At 46.3% G+C, this 20,782-nt stretch overlaps 1 protein-coding gene across 1 annotated transcript; it reads left to right on the top strand.

Moving 5' to 3' along the window:
* The first annotated feature begins 679 nt into the window (after positions 1 to 679).
* On the top strand, positions 680 to 18,763 carry LOC147897960 (glutamate receptor 3.3-like). Its single transcript, XM_087380156.1, has 7 exons — positions 680 to 812; positions 2,053 to 2,229; positions 2,719 to 4,076; positions 5,106 to 5,386; positions 14,769 to 14,800; positions 14,914 to 15,317; positions 16,898 to 18,763. The coding sequence occupies exons 1-7, from the start codon at positions 680 to 682 to the stop codon at positions 18,761 to 18,763; spliced, it is 4,251 nt and encodes a 1,416-aa protein (XP_087236282.1).
* The last annotated feature ends 2,019 nt before the right edge of the window (positions 18,764 to 20,782 follow it).

Here is a 20,782-nt window from a genome sequence, read left to right as displayed (position 1 = left end):
TTGTTACGATTTCTTGCAACACATGTATGTGCGAGAAGCTCAATATAGAAACCGTGAACTGTGTTGCTCTCAAGATTCCATCAAGTGAGTGGACTTCAAGGAAGCCAATAGCAACGCTCTCATCGTTGACGAGCATTCTGATGATTCTACCACTCTTCCTCCACGTTTTCCTGCCACCTAAAACATGGAAAAACTACCACCATGCATATAATGGGCGTTCAACCTAGCATATCATCTCCTAGAATGTGCAATGATCATCATGCAACCAACGAATCAAAGTACATAAGCAAGAAGAGAGTTGCTTGCATAAGAACATTGTAACCAATTAAAAGATGAGGAAAAGAGTCCATCTACATAGAAGCACCATTCTGACACTAACTGATTTGCTTCTGCTTAGAAACCTCTTCTCTATGATCATTTTTCCTCCCATCGCTCTTCATGTTGCCATTTATACCTTTCCCCTTGTCATTGGACAAACTTGTGCTATGCACCAAAACATAAGCAAAAGAAGTGAATCACTGGAAATGCAAAACAAGGACACAAAGGTATGAAACCATGCAAAAATGTGTTTAACAAATACTTCCATCCACACACCCCTTTAGGTCCTTCTAAACACAAGATAAGAACAAAACTAGTCAATATCGCACACGTGTCACAAGATTCCCTTCATTTTTCCCCCATGGCACAAAAACATCCAAACGTGCTACTATCCTCCCTCTTAGTCCCACCCTCCCACCACAGCTGGTCCCTTATTATGTTGTCCATGCTCCTCGTCCTTGCCCTTGCCCCCTTAGGGCCATCGCCTTCCCGCCAACTCTTTCTACCCCTCTCACAAAGTGACCCATTCATGAAAGTTATGAGGAGTAAGCAAAATGAGCAGTAGTTCATCATCCCCATCAACGCCATATGCAAGTACATAGCTTCGAAAAAGAGCAAGAGCAACGGTAGAAGAGGAAGAGTAGTGGATCCAACTACGTACATCAGAAACATTTAAGTGCTTTCACGAGGAAGGCCCTATTTTAGTTTTCAATGGTGGATATAAATAAATAAATCCCTAAAATAATTTTAGCTTTTAAAGTCGATGTGTCACTAAGAGCACCTCCCTATGGTTGCGAGTGGTGCTCTCCCAACCTCACTAGCAGGGCATTGGCAATGCCTCATACAACATCACGCTAGCATTGCAACTCCAACCCAGCATTATAGCTCCACCCTAGCATCCAAGAATTCATGATTCTAGCCTAGCATTGGAATGCTGGAGTGGGAGATGCGGTTACTCTAATTGTCACGCTCCATGAAGGCTCCTCTATCCCATGAAGGCTCAATGTGTTGATACACATCGTTCACCTGAAAGAGAAGTGCTGGCAGCCACACTGAAATCTACTCAAAGGTTCCCGCTGCATCGATTTTAAGACACGGGGGAGCATAATTTGAACATTGCCCATTGGGCATGGGGGTGCTTAGTCCCCAGCGCCAGCAACAGCGGCGCGAGTAGCTACTCTAAGACGTCCCTTGAGGGTAGGCCAAAAAGGGGGTCCTGCGGCATCGATGTTACGACACGGGGGGGATAGTTTCAGCACTGTCCAATCGGCAAGGAGGTGAGGGGGCAGGGAGCGGCGTTAAGACGTTCGGTGGGGGCAACCCAAAAAAGTAGGTACTGGTGGGGATGAATATGGGAGAAAATGGGTGTTGGAGGGAGGTACATGTGAAGGGGGGGGGAAGGTGTGAGGTGGTTGACCGTTATAACGGTCTAGTTCATGTGAAGGGGAAGGCCCGGTTCAGCTGAAACGCCACCAGATACGCTCTTCTTCTTCTTCGTCTTCTTCTTCGTCTGTGTTGTTGTTGTTGTTGTTCTTCTTCTTCTTCTTCTACCATCGCTTCGCATTCTCCAGCACCCTCCATGCCTGCCTCGCACCCCTTCATATCATACCCCATCTCCACCTCCACCTCCATCGCCTTCTCCCCATCCCACCAGATGTGGTGCAAACATGTCTCATTTCTTCACCCTCCTTACCTTCCTTTTTGGCTTCTCTTCCGCCTCGTCCCCCCACTCTTCCACCATCAAAATCGGTGCCCTTCTAGACTATAACTCCACCCTTGGCGCAAAATGCCTTGCCGCTCTTCAGCTTGCCGTGGAGAATGTCAACAGCGACCCCATGTTGCTCAATGGCACAACCATCGAGTTGCTTCCGGCAAATTCCAACTGCAGCGCCTTCCCAGGTGCTGCTGCCGGTAATTTACCGATAACACGGCAACTTATAATAATCCTAAAGAAGATACTATACTTGTGAACGTTGGAACGTAAGTCTGCAAAGAGAAGAAAAAATCTCGGATTAAAATCACCCTTTTAGATTGCAACGAGCGCAGTCAATTCCATCTATGATTGTACTCCTTCTAATTTGTACTCGAGACTGTGGATACAGTATTGCCGCGACTAACCTTTTCTCCAATCTACCCAAAGTCTTACATTTTCCATATGTATGCGCACACAGAAATAGAAAGGGATTCGTTAGAATGAAACTATTTGTGAGCCGTGTGACCGTGCCGGACGTTATATTCATAAACGGGCTCATAGACTTTGTAAAATAGTACGCTAGCGTACAGCTATAAGTGATATATAGATTACACCAATGAATGTAGATCGTATTGCGAAAGAGAGAAATTTCAATTAGACTTACGTTATGGCAGAGCAACTGACTTTCCATGAAACTGATATCGCAGCTATAGGGTTACTCCAGTCTTCCGTCGTGGCAATCGCAGGTCCACAGTCGTCAGAGGTATCACACTTTGTGGCACATATGGCAGCTCAAACACGTGTTCCTCTGGTTTCGTTTTCTGCTACGGATCCTGCTCTTTCAGAGTATCAGTATCCGTACTTTCTCCGCTTGACGTGCAGTGACGTGCTCCAGATGACAGCAGTAGCAAGTATCATACGGTATTACGGATGGAGGGAAGTCGTCGCTTTGTTCTCAGATGATGACTACGGCCGGAACGGTGTTGAAGCATTGGGCGATTCACTTGACATTGTAGGCTCTAAGATTGTGTACAAAGCAGGATTGGATCCCGCAACCGACAATTATAGCATTGGTAGTGTGTTGGCACAGTTGGCCTTGATAGAATCAAGGGTTTTTGTAGTCCACATGCAACCAGCTGTGGGTCGTGTCGTGTTCTCTGTCGCCAATTACTTGAAAATGTTGAGTACTGGCTACGTATGGATTGTCACTGATGCCATAGCTGGAATTTTGGATACGTCAGAATTCGACCTGGACTTTATGAAATCAACACAAGGTGTTATAGGAACACGTATCTATATTCCTGAGTCTTCCCAGCTGCTTACTTACCTAAATGAGCGTGATCAAGCAACAGGGAGGACAGATCTTCATTTTCATGCGTACGAGCTTCATGCATATGAGTCGATTTGGATGATCTCATATGCCATTGATAGCTTTCTTAGGCAAGGAAAAACTTTCCAGTTTGTTGCATCTTCCCTGTCCCCCAATATGTCTGGAGGAAACTCGGACTTAGCACAGCTCAAAGTACTTCAAGATGGAGATTTTCTTTTGCGCCAAATACGTGCGACGAATTTTACAGGGATAACTGGATTTGTACAACTTGATAAACGAGGAGACCGAAAGGGTATTTCTTTCGAGATTGTAAATAGGGTAGGAAATGGACTTCGTGTTGTCGGATATTGGATCAATGGGACTGGAGTTTCTTTGAATCCCCCATCTTCAGGAGACAGCTCAGTTTCGCACCAGTCTGTCTCAACTGCTGCTGATGAGGAAAAGCTACAGGATGTTATATGGCCAGGCGGTTCTGCACAAGTGCCTCGTGGCTGGGTAGTTCCCAAAAATGGAAGGCCCCTTGTGATAGGAGTGCCATATAAAATAGGGTACAAAGAATTTGTGAGTACAAGAGTAGACGCCAACAATGTGACAACTTTTCACGGTTTCTGCATAAATGTCTTTGAATCTGCTGTTTCGTACCTTCCATATGCAGTGACATACACTTTTGTGTCGTTTGGCAATGGAAGTGCAACACCAAATTATGATGATCTCGTGGAAAAAGTTGCAAATAAGGTAAATACCCTGCACAAAGCTATAAGTTCATCTGCATTGTAGCGTCTCCATTGGGGGGGGGATATATGTGTGTGTGTGCGTGCCGAAAAAAGAAAACAGAAAGAAAAAGGGGGAAAGAAAAGATACCTCTTCAAATTAGCTCCTCCCATACAGAGCATGATTTTCTATCTTCTACATGTGAAGCTTGTTCAATAGTTTTGGTTTTTACTGAAACAGGTGACAAGAAAATGTATTCTTCTCTCCAACCCTTACGCTTAAATTTCAAGTTCTAACAAGTGGTATTAGAGCCGCCTATTTAGAAACAGGGTTCATTTCACACACATCACAAGAGTCTAGGAGGAAAATAAACCAAAAGACAAACCAATCATAATAGGGCCAAAATGAGAGAAAACTAATCATCTCTAGGTTTTTACACCAATAAATATCATCTGTTGAATGCAAAAGACGGATCACGACAAAGTTCATCCAAGCAGGAAGCTTACTTGACAGTGCCCCACACCAACACTATTGAAGTAGTGGGGAGCATACATCATCACCATCTCTTCTGGTTATCACTATCAAGAAAGAAGACGGACATTAAAACACAATAAAAAATTGTTATATCATCTTATGGGCTCAAAATTAAGATGGTGATGCTCTGCATAACCTACAAATAGATGAAAGCAAATCGACTCCAGGGATGCAGTGTGTACATAACACTAGATTCTTACAGCAAGTCCATTTCATTTTGCTAGCACAATCTGATTTGTGAGGAAAGCTTCAGAGAGATATAGCCAGTATCTAGTAACTCCGAGACTGTCATGTTTTTATTGTATTGATAAATTCTTACTGAAATCATCGCATCTCCTCCAGGTCCAAACCAAAATCCAGGAACATCTTTTAAGTTTGAAGTTAATTCTACCGTTATGTGATGCTTCCCAGGTCAAGAAAATATCGTTATGATTTTATTCTTCACAATTTGCATTACATCCGTCGGTTATGTTGGCCATCAACTTTCTAATCACAGCTTCTTTTCATTGCACAGTGCAGGAATTCGACGCAGTTGTCGGTGATGTGACAATAACAACAAAGCGTTCAATGGCCGTGGACTTTACCCAGCCCTACACAGCATCAGGACTGGTGGTAGTAGTGCCAGTGAAAGGCGAAACTGAAAGTTATGCTTGGGCTTTTATGCGCCCTTTTACACCAGCCATGTGGGCTACTACATGTGCCTTTTTCCTCCTCACTGGGCTAGTAATATGGATGCTCGAGCATAAAAAGAATCGGGACTTTCGAGGACGTCCCAAGAAGCAATTTGTAACTACTCTCTGGTATTTCTCACGACTGTCTTAGTGATTTGGTAAGCTGAGAATGCTTTTAATGAGTTGAGGATTTTGCTGAACATTCATTGCAAAGAAGAGCCATCTTAACTGACATGTACTCTCATATGCTTAAGGTACATTGCAAACTAGATAGAACACCACTTGATAAAGACAGAGTGCAGCCAGCTTAAATCCTGACTGGTTAAGAAGAATTTCTGAGGCATACTTATCTATCGTCAGGGAGAAGGTTCCTACATTTCAAAGAATTGACTTGCTAGTTGGACTACTGCATCCTGAAAACTTTCATTTGATGCAGGTACTTGCCCATGACCCATTTGCATGACTGGTTAACCGCCATGAACCAGAAGGCTGTGGTTACTGAAGCAAGTGAAGACAAATCTTGCATTGAGCATTATGCTGGGGAAACAAAAATCGTGCTCACACAATAACCAGCCCATAATAATGCCAGTCAAGTGTGTGTCATTACAAGAAAATGTTATCACAAACATTTCCACCTGTGCCAAAATATATATAATGATTAGCACTACATTGGCTCTAAGCAGGGTTACAAGGGCATTAGCTCACCCCCATCAACATAAGATTGCCACAAGGAAAGATAGCTAATGGTCAGGCCTTACCTTCTCACAAGGGTGAAATAATACGTCCTACGACTTCATGTCTTGGCATATAATTACCTCTATTTTTTCAAATTCAGGCCAAATAACACTAGCCTCCAATTAGCAACAGGATCTACTGCCAACATTACTGGTCCGATACTATAGCTCATCGGATACACAACAGTGCAGCCTAGTTTGCTTAAAGAAAATTTTCTTGGATGCACAATTCTTGGCCATACAAACCAAAGAAACCTAAGAAAGAAATGATTATATGTCATTCTTGTCAAGCTAGGACTTCCTGCCTATGTTTTATGAGCCAAGTCTTTCCTTGCAGTGACCCAATTTCTTCCTGAATCTTTACTTTAGCACATCAGATGGCTAATTAAAACACTACATTTTAATTTCCATAGGAATTCTAACACCAAAGTGTAAAAGGCCATGTTGTCTAGTATACCACATGATAGACCCTTTTTTACTCTTTTGAGAAAAATAAGAAACTCTGATTATTCTTTAACACAATAAATAATCCATCTAGCCAGGAGGGCATGGGCATTATGTGGACCAGCCCCTTGTAGGCTGCTTCCAGTAGATCACCTAATGTCTCCCCTATCTACCAGCCACACCCTGTGCCATAGAAGCTCATCCAAGGACTCGACTGCTCGATGGAGTCATTGGAAGAGATGCCAAGATCTAATCTCCACTTGTTGAGGTGTTAACAGAGCTGATTGCGCATGGAGGTGATTTGGATGCCTAGAGATGAAGGGAACGGTTAACCTCCATGCGCAATCAGCACCCTTTGCTGCCTAGTGATGACACTTATGCCTCCTTTCCCAAGGGGGGGAACAAATGAGGAACTTTGAAACTGGAGACATCTAACAATGCTGAATTCAAGAAGACATTGAGTGTACTCTTGCTTCTCTTGACACCTTTTGCCTAGAATCAAGCTCTTTCATACACTCTAAAACAAAGTATTGCACATTTCTAGCAGATGATCAGCCTCTTCTAGCAGCAAAGGGTGCTTAAAATTACCAAAGGGCAAAGTCTGCAGACTGCTATGGGGTTCGAAGTTTCAATGAAAGACAAGGTTCAAAGACAAGCTTACAAAGTGGAGACGATACCAATCAAATCTGGCAGGAAGGAAGTTGGCTCTTAACATTGCAACTATCTTATAGGAATCTTCTAAAAATGTCTTGCCGGTGTCCCTCACACTCTAGTCTTCATAAATTCCATGTCTGCAGATCCTTTTTGTGGGGTGGGCATCCAAACAGCTACGAAATCTCCGGCAAAGTGGACCATTTGTATTAAAGGGAGGTCTAGGGGCTGTTGATATTCAACAAGAAGCTCACAAACCAGCTGCCTCCTTGGTTATCAAAGCAGTTATCAACCACGTACCTCGTGGAGGTAGCGGCTTCTCAGAAAGACGTCCATACCCAGACCTCTTAGGGCTCCTAAAGGGAAAAATAATCCCTTGCTGGCAGCAATATGTAACCTTAACCTTGCTCCACTAAAGGTAGTGATCTTTGGAGAGCACTCTGGTAAGCCTTTGAGGCCATCAAGGCCCAAGTTGTGTTGTCATGAAAAGGAGCCTTTATGAGCATTGACAGTAAAGGTTCTCTACGATTTTCAAGAATGCAGTCTTATTTGATACTAATATCCTCAAGGCCAATAAGCTATTTAAGAAAGTTGTCCAAACATGGGGCGATTTATGGTGTAGAGGGGAGCTCAGATGGAAAACTTGGCTGTGATTAGGAGGGATACTCATCTCACAAATAATGATAGAAAGATCACTTGAACAGGTTAGAGCTGTGGCAAGAAAATATTCATGTTCTATGAAAAAGAATTCAGTATGGTGGACATCTCTTTTCTTCTTCCTATCGCAACCCCCAAGGCTGACCCTAGTGAGATTGTCAACCTTTTGAACCAGTGATGGAAACGCTCTGATAATCAATGGATCTGGCAGGTTAGAGTTCCAAGGATCTGGCACAAGGACATTCCAGAGAAAACGTCCATACTGCTTTGGCTTATTTTACACAGAAGTCTGGAGAAACACCAGAAGGGAAAGGATAGATAAAGGGGATGCGAGATGAAATGCCCTAGACACAAGGAGGTCATTTTTCATATTTTCTTAACTTGCCCACATGCAAGGAGGGTGCAAAATGTGCTTCAGATGATCAAAGGAGAGCCCATTAGCTGGAATGCCATCCTCCTTGGGGATGCAATTAAAGTCAAGTTGGGAAGAATGGTTGTTTTTGAGAGATCATGCTTTGTGGCACATTTGGACTGACAGAAACAGGTTTCAATTTAATATGCTATCACTTGACACTAAGGAAGTGTTTGTGCAATGGATGAACAGGAAAAAGCTTTGCTGATGCATCAGATTCAAGTTTTTAATGAGAAGTTGTCCACCCTAACCCAAGAAATTGAGGTACACCAGCAGATGCATCAATTATACACAGGTAATGTAGGTTCAAGGCAGGATATACCACATTCACTGGAACAGCCAACCAGTTTGTTGTTTTTTGTTGGTGGCATCTCCATATCCTCCCAAAAGAAAGGGCTCTCCTGCTGGTGGGCTTCTAAAGATTTTCACTTTTTGGGAAATTAACTTTCAGGTCTCAGACCCTGGGCTATTATCCCCCCCCTTCCCCCCCTCTCCTTCTTTCCCAATTGGTTGCTGGCTTCTCACTTTGTTGCTCCACGCATAAGATAACCCATACCAAAGTAACTAGGTTGTCATGATGTACACTTCTTTTGTGAGAGTCCCACATCATGAGCCCAAAAAAGGGTTTTGTGTTCTCGTCCCATAATGGGGATCCGTGGAGCTATCCAACACTTACATGCTCATATTTTCTAGCATGTGACCCCTCTAGATAAGTTGTGTCCAAGGGAAGCTCCACTTACCCCAATGCTGAGATACTTTTGGGACATCATCTCGACCTCCATGTGAACGGGTTTCATTCTTCTGGCACCCGTGGTCCTAGGAAGCTCATTTTGAGATAGGAACTTCAGCCAGCAGTGATTGGTCGTTTGGATGTACTTCTGCTCCAGGAGCACAAGCTTTCTGTGGCTCATTCCCGTAGCTGCGGGAAGATTCTCCCTGGACGTTCTCACACTTATTGGGAGCCCTCGATCGGCGCACAGGGGAGGAGTGGAGGTGTCTGTACTTCCGTGTGCTAGCAGTTAGCCCAGGGAGTTTTTGGTCATGGCACGTTGATCCTAGGCCGTGCCCTTTGGGTAGGCCTGGAATTGGAGGGTTCCAGAATAGAAATCCTCAACATTTATGCTCCCACAGACCTCCGATGCAGAGCCACCTTCTGGAGGACACTCACAGGGATTCTCCCAGACTTGGATTCCTGGATTGTTGGAGGTGACTTCAACAATCTGGAGACCTTGGAGGACCAGCAGGGCAGAGGACCAGCAGGGCAGAGGACCAGAGTTTACTGGCATGTCTCAGGCAGAGCAGTCCGCTTCGGACTCTTTTACCTTCGAGACAGGAGGTAGGGACAGCTGGAGAGACCCGTCCTTCCGTCGTTGGCACGGGAGCTTGGACTTCTCGTGGGGCTTCCGTAGGGAAGGAGGCAGACTCCTGGAGAGGCTGGATAGATTTTATGTCAGTGATTGGGCCATCAGCAGAGGCGGTCAGGCGGGTATAGTTCCAGGGACGACACTTTCCGGCCATGCGCCTGTGCTCTTATCATTAGACTCGGCAGTTCAGGCCCTTCCCCCCCGCTCGTGCCGGATTCCCGACTCCATCTTCTCGAGGGAGGACGTGCGCAGCAGTATCGGCAGTCTATGGGACAGAGATTGGGGCGAGTGCGTGGATCTGGTTGATTCGGTGGCGCAGGCTTTGCAGGAGTCCAGCCAGATTTGCCAGCTCGCAGCCCTACAGGTTCGACAGGAGTGGTGGGGCAGAGAGAGAGCTCTTCGGAGGGACCTCGCTTCCATTCAGGGACTCCAGCAGGCAGCCCCGGGCTCGGAGGAGCTTCGGATCCAGGCCCTTCGAGCCAGAGCCCTTCTTGAGGAGACTCTCCAGCGCCGTTCAGAGTTTTCCTATCACGCCTCTCTCTCTTTCTGGGCTCGGAAGGGCGACCGGATGTGCAGGGAGTTCTTCAGGACGCATGGCCAGAGAGCAGCAGGTGATCAGCTACAGAGTCTTAGGACAGCGGAGGGGCACATCGTTACTGATCCGGGTGAGGTCCTGGGGTTGGCTACCGACTTCTACAAGACTCTTTTCCAGCAGGAGCCGCTTGCCCCTCGCACTCGACGCTCCCATGAGGAGGTGTGGAGGCACATTCCATCCCTGGTCCAGCCCAGCATGCAAGCAATGTTGTTGGCACCGTTCACTACGGACGAGATGTTGGAGGCCTTGATGGCCATCGACGGGCAGAAATGCCCTGGCGAGGATGGGCTATCCCGAGCTTTCTTCACCTCCTTCTGGGATCAGATCCATCAGCCCCTCCTAGCAGCTCTTCAGAGGATTTTCAGCAGCGGATATATGCCAGAGAGCCTCTCCTCGGGTCTGATTTTCCTCATCCCGAAGGGAGGAGATCGACAGTAGATCCGTCAGTGGCGCCCGATCACCCTCCTCACCACTGCCTACAAAATCTACTTCCAGACCTCATTCATGACACTCAGACAGGCTTTGTCTAGGATCGCAGTATCCTGGATAATGTCTTCACCTTCTCAGAGGCAGCGGAGTGGGCTCAGCACAGTGGGTCACACTTAGCCATCCTACTTCTCGACTTTGAGAAGGCCTACGATCGAGTGGACTGGTCCTTTCTGGAGGGGACTCTGGAGCGACTAGGCTTCCCAGCAGGATGGATTCAGGGTATTTCAGCGTTATACAGGACAACTTCTAGCAGGGTCATCATTGGCGGCAGGATGGGAGAGCGTTTTCATTTGGAGAGATCAGTGCGTCAGGGCTGCCCCCTTGCTCCTTACCTGTTTCTCTTCTTCGCCGAGGCTATGACATACTACCTTCGGGCGCGGTCTACTGGGATCAGGGGTGTTCGCCTTCCCCTCCGGGAGGACACGGAGCTCTTGGACTCGGAGTATGCGGATGACACAGCACTGTATGTCCAGGATGATGAGATGATGTTGGAGAGGGTGAGGATGGCCCTAGAGGTCTTCTGTTCGGCAGCCGGTGTGAAAATCAACTAGAACAAATCAGTTGGTTTTCTCACAAACCCCGGGGCGTGCTCTCAGTGGGGGAGGTTTTTGGGTTTCAGGTGGATCCCACGGGGACAGACAGCTAGATATCTCGGCTTTCAGGTCGGCCTGGATATCACGCCAGCTCAGCAGTTTCTCCCGGTGCTAGATTCCACTCGACGGAAGCTGGCTTTCTGGAGCACTGCTAAGCTCTCCCTTGCAGGTCGTGCCCTGGTAGTCAACCAGGTCCTCCTAGCCACGGCTTGGTATGTGGCTTCCTGTTGGTGTTTCTCGAGATCCAGCGTGGCACAGCTTAGGAGGTTGGTTCGGAACTTCCTGTGGTCTGGGGGGGATGGTCTCAGAGATACCAGAGCCAGGGTTGCTTGGCAGACAGTCATTCTTCCACAGGCTGAGGGTGGCCTGGGGGTCATCGATCCAGAGCTTCAGAGTCAGGCCCTGTTGGGCAAGCTAGTTATCCGCGGTTTGACCCCGGGGGGGCAAACGTGGAAGATGTTACTTCAGCAAGGGGTCGGTTCTTGTGTCCCGCGCCGAGGTGGAGAGTGTCTACCGTCCCTCAGGTGGATCTTCACTTCCGCCCCGCTCACTCAGCCCCGCTCCCCACTCGTTCCCCACTCGTTCGTAGCCTCCTCATGGTTTGGAGGCGGCTCCGCCTCAATCTCATACAGTCCCCTCCTAGCTGTCAGGAGGAGATCGATCGCCAGTCGCTTATCTGGAACGATCAGGTCAGAGATGCCGAGGGCCTTCAGCTGAGGAAGAGATCACACATCAGGTGGGACGGCTGGATGCGGGGGCCAGCCCGCAGCCCGGTCCCTTCGAGTTTGGAGGGACACGTACAGACATTTGGAGACCGCTGATCTTGCAGACGCAGCTGGAGGTGCCCGTGGAGCCCAGGCGAGACGTACGGAGATAGACGGCGCGATTCCAGCTAATTGGTTGGTTCCACCCGAGTTTCAGATCCTCATGCCTGGTGATGACTGTTGGCTGGGACAGTTCACCCCCCGTGGCATCCCACTGGTGGTCGCAGGGCGGATGGACGACTCCTCTGTTTCCTTCTTCGCAGTTATGGGGGATGGCCGACTCAGGAGAGAGGATGTGCTCATCGACCCCCTACTCCCATGGCAGAGGGTTCGGGTCGTAGGCCTCGTGGGGAAGGTTTGGCGGACCGATCCTAGCATAGAGCAGGATCAGCTGCAGCTTTGGCGACTCTGGCTCTGGGAGGGGCGGGCCTTGTCAGAGCTTGATTGGGACCCAGGAGAGTGGAGATGGCCAGAGATTGTGACAGGTCAGGGGCCGACCTCTTTCTTTGCCAACAGCACGACATTGGGCAGGCGAGTTCTCGGGAGGATGCAGAGCCGCCCTCCCACCCAGTGGCCCAGTTGGTATGCACAGGGTATTTCCAGGTTCTTTTTGCAGGCCTTCTAGAAGGCCTTGTGGGAGAGCTGGCGGCCGCGGAAGATCTCCTACTTCCTGTGGCTTCTTGCCCACAAAGGTCTTCCAGTGGGGAGCTGGTTGCGGCAGATAGGTCAGGACGGACGTTGTCAGATCTGTCATGAGGACGAGGAGTCACCAAAACACTGCCTATGGAGTTGCACTCGTGCCCAGGAAGTGTGGAGGTGGACCTTCGGGATCCTTACTCGCGCAGCACCGGGCTAGGATTGATCACTTGGGGCGCGTTCTGCTGGTGCAGTACAGCACCTGGTTTTCATCACTTATTCGAGGCATGTCAGCAGGACCCCACATTCCTTATCACACAGGGGACGTGGGGACCGCTCGAGAGCATCCCGCCGCACCTGGCAGAGGCTGGCACAGGAGCTCAGGAGAGGCAGCCAGTCTGGGAGATTATTAGCAGCATCGCAGGATGGCACATTTGGACCTCGCGCTGCGCGCAGATCCTCGGTGGCACCTCCTTATCCACTGCCCAGATCATGACTGACATCTGGAGTGAGATTATACACACCCTCAGAGGCCAGTGGGACCAGATACAAGGGGACTCCCGGGCCGGCCGGGAGAAGCGGAGGCGTTTCCTCTGGGTTTGGGACACACAGGGCCTCTTCTTCGAGCATGCTTCGCAGGGCCTTCAGTGGCGCTACTCACCACCTCTCTGGCTGTTCATTCACGCTCGCCTGATCCCTCCGTGAGAGAGAGCTTTACTTTTTGTTACCTTTTGGGCTGCGTCCGATTTGTGAACGCAGCCCGTCAGCTTCAATGCTGACCTCTTGTATCTTGTTTTCGAAGTAATATAATTAGCACTGTTTTTTCGGCACATCATCTCGACCTCCCTCCAGCTGATTTTAAAGAGATCTTCAATCCTGAGAGCATGCCCCCCCTCCTCTTTCTTGTGGTTGCTCAACAAAGAGGGACAGAGTAGACAGACATCTGTTAGTGGCTCCCCATCACCCTCCTTGACAAGCCTACAAGATCCTAGCTAAAATGTTGAGCCTCCATCATGCTTTACTCATCTCAAATCTCATCTGTGACAGTTAGATGGGTTTTTCTAAGATCACCTTTTTGGAGGCTACCACCCAGCTTGAAATCTGTCAAGCAGTTCATGCACCTGCTTCATGAAGTAGACATACTTTCCTGGAATAGTAATCTATAAATGTGAAAGTATTTGCTCATAGCATGAAAGTGCAACATGGCAAGGTGGTTAATGAGTACTATAGTAGCTATACTTAGTGGGCTAGAGAGATTGTGGGAATTTCCCAGAGCTAGCATGAAAACGGCTGGAAATTGATAATGACCCTCCTGCTTTTTAATTGTGTAGTCACCTCATAAGGATGCGTGGATGTGAGGGAGTTTACAATTTGGACAGGTCACATGTTGCAAAAAGGATGTGCTAAGTGGACAATTTGCACGATACAAAGAGTGCAATCATCAGTCAACAGTGGCCAAAATACAATGAATTCTAATTTCCCACTTTCGAAAGGGTTCTCATGGTATGTGTGTTTTTGGCATCTAATCTTCAAATTTTGGTGTCACAAATACGAATCTCATAGGGATGCTGAGACAAAAGACTGGGCACCTGCTTTTGTGGACATTGTGTGCCTGTCTCTCCAGGGCTCTCTCTCTGTCTTAAATACCTTACAAAATCTTTTACCATTAGACCACTGTCTCTAGATTCTTACTATGTATTTTTATTAGAATAGGAAGCCGTTTCATGGAACAGCATGACATGCAAAGATAATTAGGTTTGCCAAGAGCCAAGTCAGGCATTCATCATTGAGCGAACTTGCCGCTGATATTTAAGTCCCATACGAGGTCTGCAGCCTTACTGTCTTCTACCTCAGCACTGCTCATTCCAACCCGCGTGCATGATTCTTTTAACAGTGAAAACTTATGAGCAATGTATCTTAGGCTTAACACATTCAATAAATTCAGTCAGACGTCTTTGAATTTCTGTTTTTCCAAATATGTCCCCCGAATCTCTAAGAAATATAATGTGACAGCATAACCTGTCTCTGAAAGGTCAACAAAGGTTTTTCGTGCATTTTATTTGTTAATTAAATTGAAAAAGATCATTGTCACATTCGTCAGCATAAAACCATCGTTTTTTCCAGGCATGACATATTGAGTAATTACGGGTATTGTATACTTTTATGGTGCAGGTTTATATTTTCGACCCTTTTCTTTTCTCAAAGTAAGTAAGTTATTAGGGCACATTGCAATGATTTCAGTGTAAAATGAAGTTGGAGAATGTTTTACTAAAAGTATTCATTGGAGCACGTAGTCTAAACTGGGTTTCAATTCCAGGAGAAAAGGTGAAGAGCACGCTTGGCAGAGCTGTCCTGGTCATCTGGCTCTTTGTAGTGCTTATCATTATCTCAAGCTACACAGCCAGTTTGACCTCAATTTTGACAGTCCAACAATTGACACCGACAATACAGGGCATAGCTGGACTGGTAGCAAGCAGTGTTCCGATTGGTTACCAAGCAGGCTCCTTTGTGGAGGATTATCTTTTGCAGTTGAATGTACCTAAGGAGAGGCTTGTGCCATTGAGTACATTAACAAGCTATGCCAATGCACTGAAAAAAGGACCAAAGGATGGAGGGGTTGGGGCGATAGTAGATGAGCTTCCATATGTGCAATTATTCCTGTCATCTGAATGTGATTTCACAATTGCTGGACAGGAGTTCACAAAAGGTGGCTGGGGTTTCGTGAGTACACAAATTTCCCATTAATAAATATTGCTTTACGAAGTGTTCTTTTTCTTATTTCCTTTAGGAAGCATGTGCAATTCCATATGTCCTCGTTCATGTTCCTTTTTTATCCAACTCTACTAGCATATCTAGACTGCTGGCAAATTTCAGAGTCATGAGACCAGCAGCATTGATGAAGTTGGGCTTCAAATCAATATGTTTGGTTTTCCTGGACTGCACTTCATTCGTAGCAATGGAAGGAACGCTTGATTATCACAATAGATCTACAGTGGAGCTCACTCAGGATGGTTTCAAGCCAGATGCTTCAGTCATGGTGGCAACTAAAGCAACATTCTCAGACTTAGCCGAGGACAGAGCCACAGTGGCCTTTCTTTGAATACCAAATAATCTGCCATCAGCTGAGCAAGAACATGTCTTTGACATGGATTTGCAGGTTTTGGTGGCTCATAGTCTATCTCAATAAACTTCTTCGGGAGGTCCATCATTAACTGAAATTGGTATCCCACCCACATAGGAGGCTACAAGCCTCTTTGAATGAGCCCTTCTCGATGTTATTTTGAACCACAGCAAGATATAAATTAAATAAAAGCATCTTTTAAAAGTGGTGTCTGAATATTTATGATATCAGGTACAAAGAGAGATCTAATTAAAACCTTTAGTGCCAAAAAAAGGGAGGCAAGGAATCAATCCCCCTCCATGATTTGGATGGACAGGCCGAAACCATGAAGGAAAAATTGCTTCCAAGGGGTTGTAGCCCCTAGAGTTAACCCCTAACCACCAGCTCATCCCTCTATTACCTTGCTCTGCCGTTATAAGTGCAGCCATGGAAGATTCCAGGTGTCCCATGCCGCTCTAGCTCTAGTGTCCTTGGACCATCTGCACCACTAAAGAAAACATACTACGGATTTGTCTGATACTGGAGGAACAAGATATGGTAAAAGAGACCACGTACCACAAGTCTGCTCCCAGCCCAGAAACATGGTAAAGACTCTCTTTGCTCTTGTGAAAAATTGACCACTTCTTATCCCTTCTAACAGTGAAGAAGGCTCCATGTTACATCCCTGGCTATCTACCCGTGGGTAGTCCTAGGATTAGGGGAGACCGCCGTAGCTGGCCAAGAGTGGAAGGCCCTATGGCCAATAATGATGAAAATCATTTGGAAGGGCTAAAAAAAATTCATGATACATTTAGACATAGCCTAAGGTTTATAAGAGGGAGGGAGAAGGAAGCCCACCCAGAGGTTGAGGCATCCATAGCAGCAGCAAAAACACACCTGGTGATGGAGGCACAGGAGAAGCAGCGGCTAGGTGTACCCGATTGGTAATGTGGCAACACACAGTTTCCGCTTTTCTTGCTGATGTCAAGTTTGTGATTAGCTCAGCAGTGGTCTTCATTTCAGCAATTCATGAGGGCTGTGTGATAAGAACTCATTGATTCATTCTGCTTCGTACAACGTCATAATGTTACAAGAAGAGAGTTTGATAACATCTCGTATATTGATTTCAAGCATTTATCTACTTGAAGGGAGTAGCTAGGAGAACGAATAGATTTTGCTAAGCCTCAAGTATGCATTGCAGGCATTTCCAAAAGGGTCTCAACTGGCAATAGACATGTCTACATCAATTTTGGCACTCTCCGAGAATGGTGAGCTCCAACAAATTCATGACTTGTGGCTGAGTGGATATGCTTGTAGTTCCCACGTGCAGGTGCAATCTAATGAGTTGAATCTCAGCAGCTTCTGGGGACTCTTTTTGATCACTGGAGTTACATCTCTGTTTTGTGTCATTTGCTATTACGTTCGACTGATATGGCAGTACAATCGAAAGACGGCAGCAGAACCTCCGCCAACGTTCCACGAAGGTGGGCAAAGGCAGCATCTGGCTTCTCGCTTTCTTCGTGGAGCCAGCTTCCTGAAGTCGTTGGCTTCTTTCATCGAAGAGGCCGAAGTGACCGAGGAAGGGAAATCATTTGCTAAGAATAGGTCCAAGAAATCCCGGTCCTTGAGTAAGGAGCGATCACCGACGGCATCCGCAAGTAATGAGCGATCGATGGATTGCAGTACTAGGGAGTCCTTGACATCGATGGAAGGTAGCACCGGAGTGGAGCTACGCGACCTCGTGAAAGACATTTCATTACTGTTCAAGTCTACGACACTAAGGAGACCAGAAGAAGGGAGCACGTCAATGGATCCAGGGGACTCTGCTGAGCCTATGATGGGGCATGGAGAATGCTCAAGTGTGAACCACGATATCACACGGACACAGAGATTCTCAACTGAAGCTAGAGCAAGGGAAGGCAGGTCGATAAACAGGTCGTCAACCGAAGCTAGAACAATGGGAGGGAGGTTTAACATATCTCAACGGGAAGATGGAGGAGGTAAACTTCTACAACTCAGATCAGCTACCACTGAGAGAATGAAAGAAGAGCAAACTCGGAAAGTGGAAGCAGACCTCAGGGGAGATGCTGTAGCCAGACCATGGAGCCCAACTGAAGATGGAACCGTGGAAGCTATGCCAGATACATTCCTACAAGAGCAGCTTGTCGCAGGTAATATTGTTGTACCAAGCAAATCATGCTCTGATGCTGGATGCAAAGGAGAGAGAGCTAAGATGGTGCAAGCAGGGCTTCCAGGAGCACAACTGGCAAGCTCCAACAGATGGATTGACACTAACTTGCTGCTGTTTAATCACCCAAGAGGTCTACCTCCACAAGAAGCTGTAGAAGGTACGTGTTTGCCATACAGACCCTTGAGTAATGATGGACTCAAAGAAGAAGACGCAGAGCTTATAGAATTGCCTCTCCCCCAGAGTTCACCAGTTCATAACCTGCTTCTGCTTAATCTCCCAGGACGTCCATCTCATCCACAACCTGTAGAAGCTCAGTGTTTGCCATGTAGATCCTCCATTGATGATGGACAGGGAGCTCGGATAGTGCAAGCAGATCCTGTAGAAGGTCAGTGTTTACCATGCAGATCCTCCATTGATGATGGACAGGGAGCTCAGATACTGCATCCAGAACCTGTAGAAGGTGAGTGTTTACCATGTAGATCGTCCATTGATGATGCACAGGGACCTCAGATAGTGCAAGCAGATCCAACAGCAGCACAAATGGCTAACTCCAAGAGCTCACCTGGCGATGATGTGCCACTTACACACCCAGAAGGAAGCAATCAGAATGATGCAGAGGAGGAAGACGTTGATAAGAAAGATGGGCAAGCAAAATCTGAAGAAAGTGAAGAGTGGGGAAGAAAAGATGGAGGGTATTTGGAGGAAGGCAATATGGCAGAGGCTGCTGTTGAAGTTGAGGTGGAGGCAAGCTTAAGGAAGGAGGAGGAGGAGGTGTGGAAAACATCAGGTGAAGTTGAGGCAGAGGTAGTAAGCCTGAAGAGGACAGATAAGGTGCAACAGAGCTCCAAGCACTTGCAGAGAAGCAACTCCTTGTGATGCTTATTAGAGGGATTGGAGGTCTCATTCTCTCAAATTGTCTTCCATGTTCTATCATGTTCTATTTGAGGGATTGGAGGGCTCATTCTCTCAAATTTTCTTCATATATCTTATCATGCATATTTGCCTCTTCCTCTTTGATGGAGCCTTGCCTCATTCCCATGAGCTTTTGGAAAAGAGCAAATGGGCACTAAGTGTTGCTCTCCTTGCAAAGCCTTGCCATTTGTTTCTAAACAAAGACCATAGGGACTCTTATGGTACCAACTTATGACAAGGTGGTAAGAATTTCCATGCTTTCTCATGATGTTTGTCTTTCGTAGTTGCTTCCAAACATCCCCCAATATATATTGTCCAGTAAATGTTAATTCCTCTTTTCATTGTTAGTTTTAATGGCGGGGTCTCCCTTCAAATGTTTTTTTGGGGGTTTATTATGCAAAGCAAACAACATGAATGTCTACAATTTGATTTGGTATATTTCATGACAATGTTATGAGTCTGGGTGCAACATATAACTATGCAATATTTTAATGATTGGGGGGTACATATCATTGGTGAAATAATCCACAAAACTCATAACATTATGTATGCCACTACCTTATCATTCATATCTTCGAATTCATGTGGTTATGAAAGATAAACTACTCCTGATAGTGATTGCTCTCCTTAACCAGAGTTTCCTTGGCCCCAGCCCAATTACTTCTTGCCCTATCTTGATATCTACATTGGGAGTTGGCATTGAGTAGAGATCATTGCCACCTTGCCATCTCCCCTTCCCTTCTCCCATCTCTCCCCTTCCCTTCTCCCATCTTTCCCCCCCCCCCCTCTCTCTCCTTCCTCTGCCTCTCCACCTCTCTCCTTGGCACATAATTTAATAGATGTTTTGAAACCTTTCAGCTTGGATAGCTCCTTGAAAGTGAAGGTATGATCTTTTCAAGTTCTACATGTGTCATTCACCCTTACAGGAGAGCCAATTGTCAAATATTGTGCTAGGGCGCCCTAAGCATTATGTAGGAAAGGACACACTTTTTAAATATCTAGTCACTTCCAAGCATGGAAGTTTAGAATGACGAATTTCCTTAATGGAAAAGGCTATTGGGAGTTCATTATTGGAGCTGAACAAGAACCAGTTATTCCTAATGTTCCCAATCAACAAGAGTTGCAGGCATTTAAAGGCTGGCATGAGAGAGCCAGAAAAGTTATGTACTAGTTGTCTATCAGTATTTCAGATTCTATGATTGTGCATATTCAGGATGCAAGCACGCTGAAGGAGGCGTGGGGTACTTTGACAAAAATGTATAGCACAAATATGCAAGCCAGGAAAATGCAGCTCAAGTAGGAGTTGCATAACGTGTAGAGAGAAAATGTGAGCATCAATGACTACCACATGAAGGTGAAGAAGATTGCAGATGCACTTGCTTCTATTGGGTCACCAGTGGAAGATGATGATTTAGTTTCTGTTTCCTTGAATGGTCTAGGAAAGGATTATCCACAATTCCAGATATCCATTGCCATCCGTGAGAATTTTCGTGATTTTGAGGAGTTGATTGCTCTTCTAATTTCTGAAGAGCAGAGAAATGGTGGTGTATCTTCTTCAGGAGGAACTTCAAAAGAAGCTGTCTTCTACTCAAATGCTGGAAGAGGTAGAGGCAGAGGTAGAGCAGGCCAATTTGGAGGCCGTGGCAGAAATCAGAATGTGTAACAAATTCAAGAAAACTAGTCCTATGAAGAAGGACGTGGTAACTTTAGAGGCAGGGGGAGCGAAAGACGTCGTGATGCATGGCAGAGAGGCCAAAATGCAAACAACAATGTTGAATGCTACTACTGTGGTAAAATGGGTCATATGGTTAAAGACTGCTATAAAAACAAGAATGACATCATGACTGGAATTGCAGCAAGGCAATTATGCATCCTCTAGTAGACAGGGTGATGACAGAAATGAGCATCTTTTTATGGTGCAGCACATGACAAATTCTATGACAAGTGTATAAGAAAGCAATGATGTGTGGACACGGTGATGAT

Source organism: Dipteris shenzhenensis, chromosome 10 (genome assembly GCF_047967505.1).
Source record: "Dipteris shenzhenensis isolate YYH24624 ecotype China chromosome 10, Dip_SZ_1.0, whole genome shotgun sequence".
NCBI classification, from domain to species: domain Eukaryota; kingdom Viridiplantae; phylum Streptophyta; class Polypodiopsida; order Gleicheniales; family Dipteridaceae; genus Dipteris; species Dipteris shenzhenensis.
The sequence above is the reverse complement of the archived record's forward strand: the minus strand, read 5'-3'. Positions and strand labels throughout refer to the sequence as shown.

Coding starts and splice junctions, on each gene's coding strand:
- LOC147897960 (XM_087380156.1), top strand. CDS start 680: ATGGCACAAAAACATCCAAACGTGCTACTATCCTCCCTCTTAGTCCCA. Junction 813..2,052: donor AGGGCCATCGCCTTCCCGCC/AACTCTTTCTAC, acceptor CCCCCCACTCTT/CCACCATCAAAATCGGTGCC. Junction 2,230..2,718: donor CTTCCCAGGTGCTGCTGCCG/GTAATTTACCGA, acceptor CTGATATCGCAG/CTATAGGGTTACTCCAGTCT.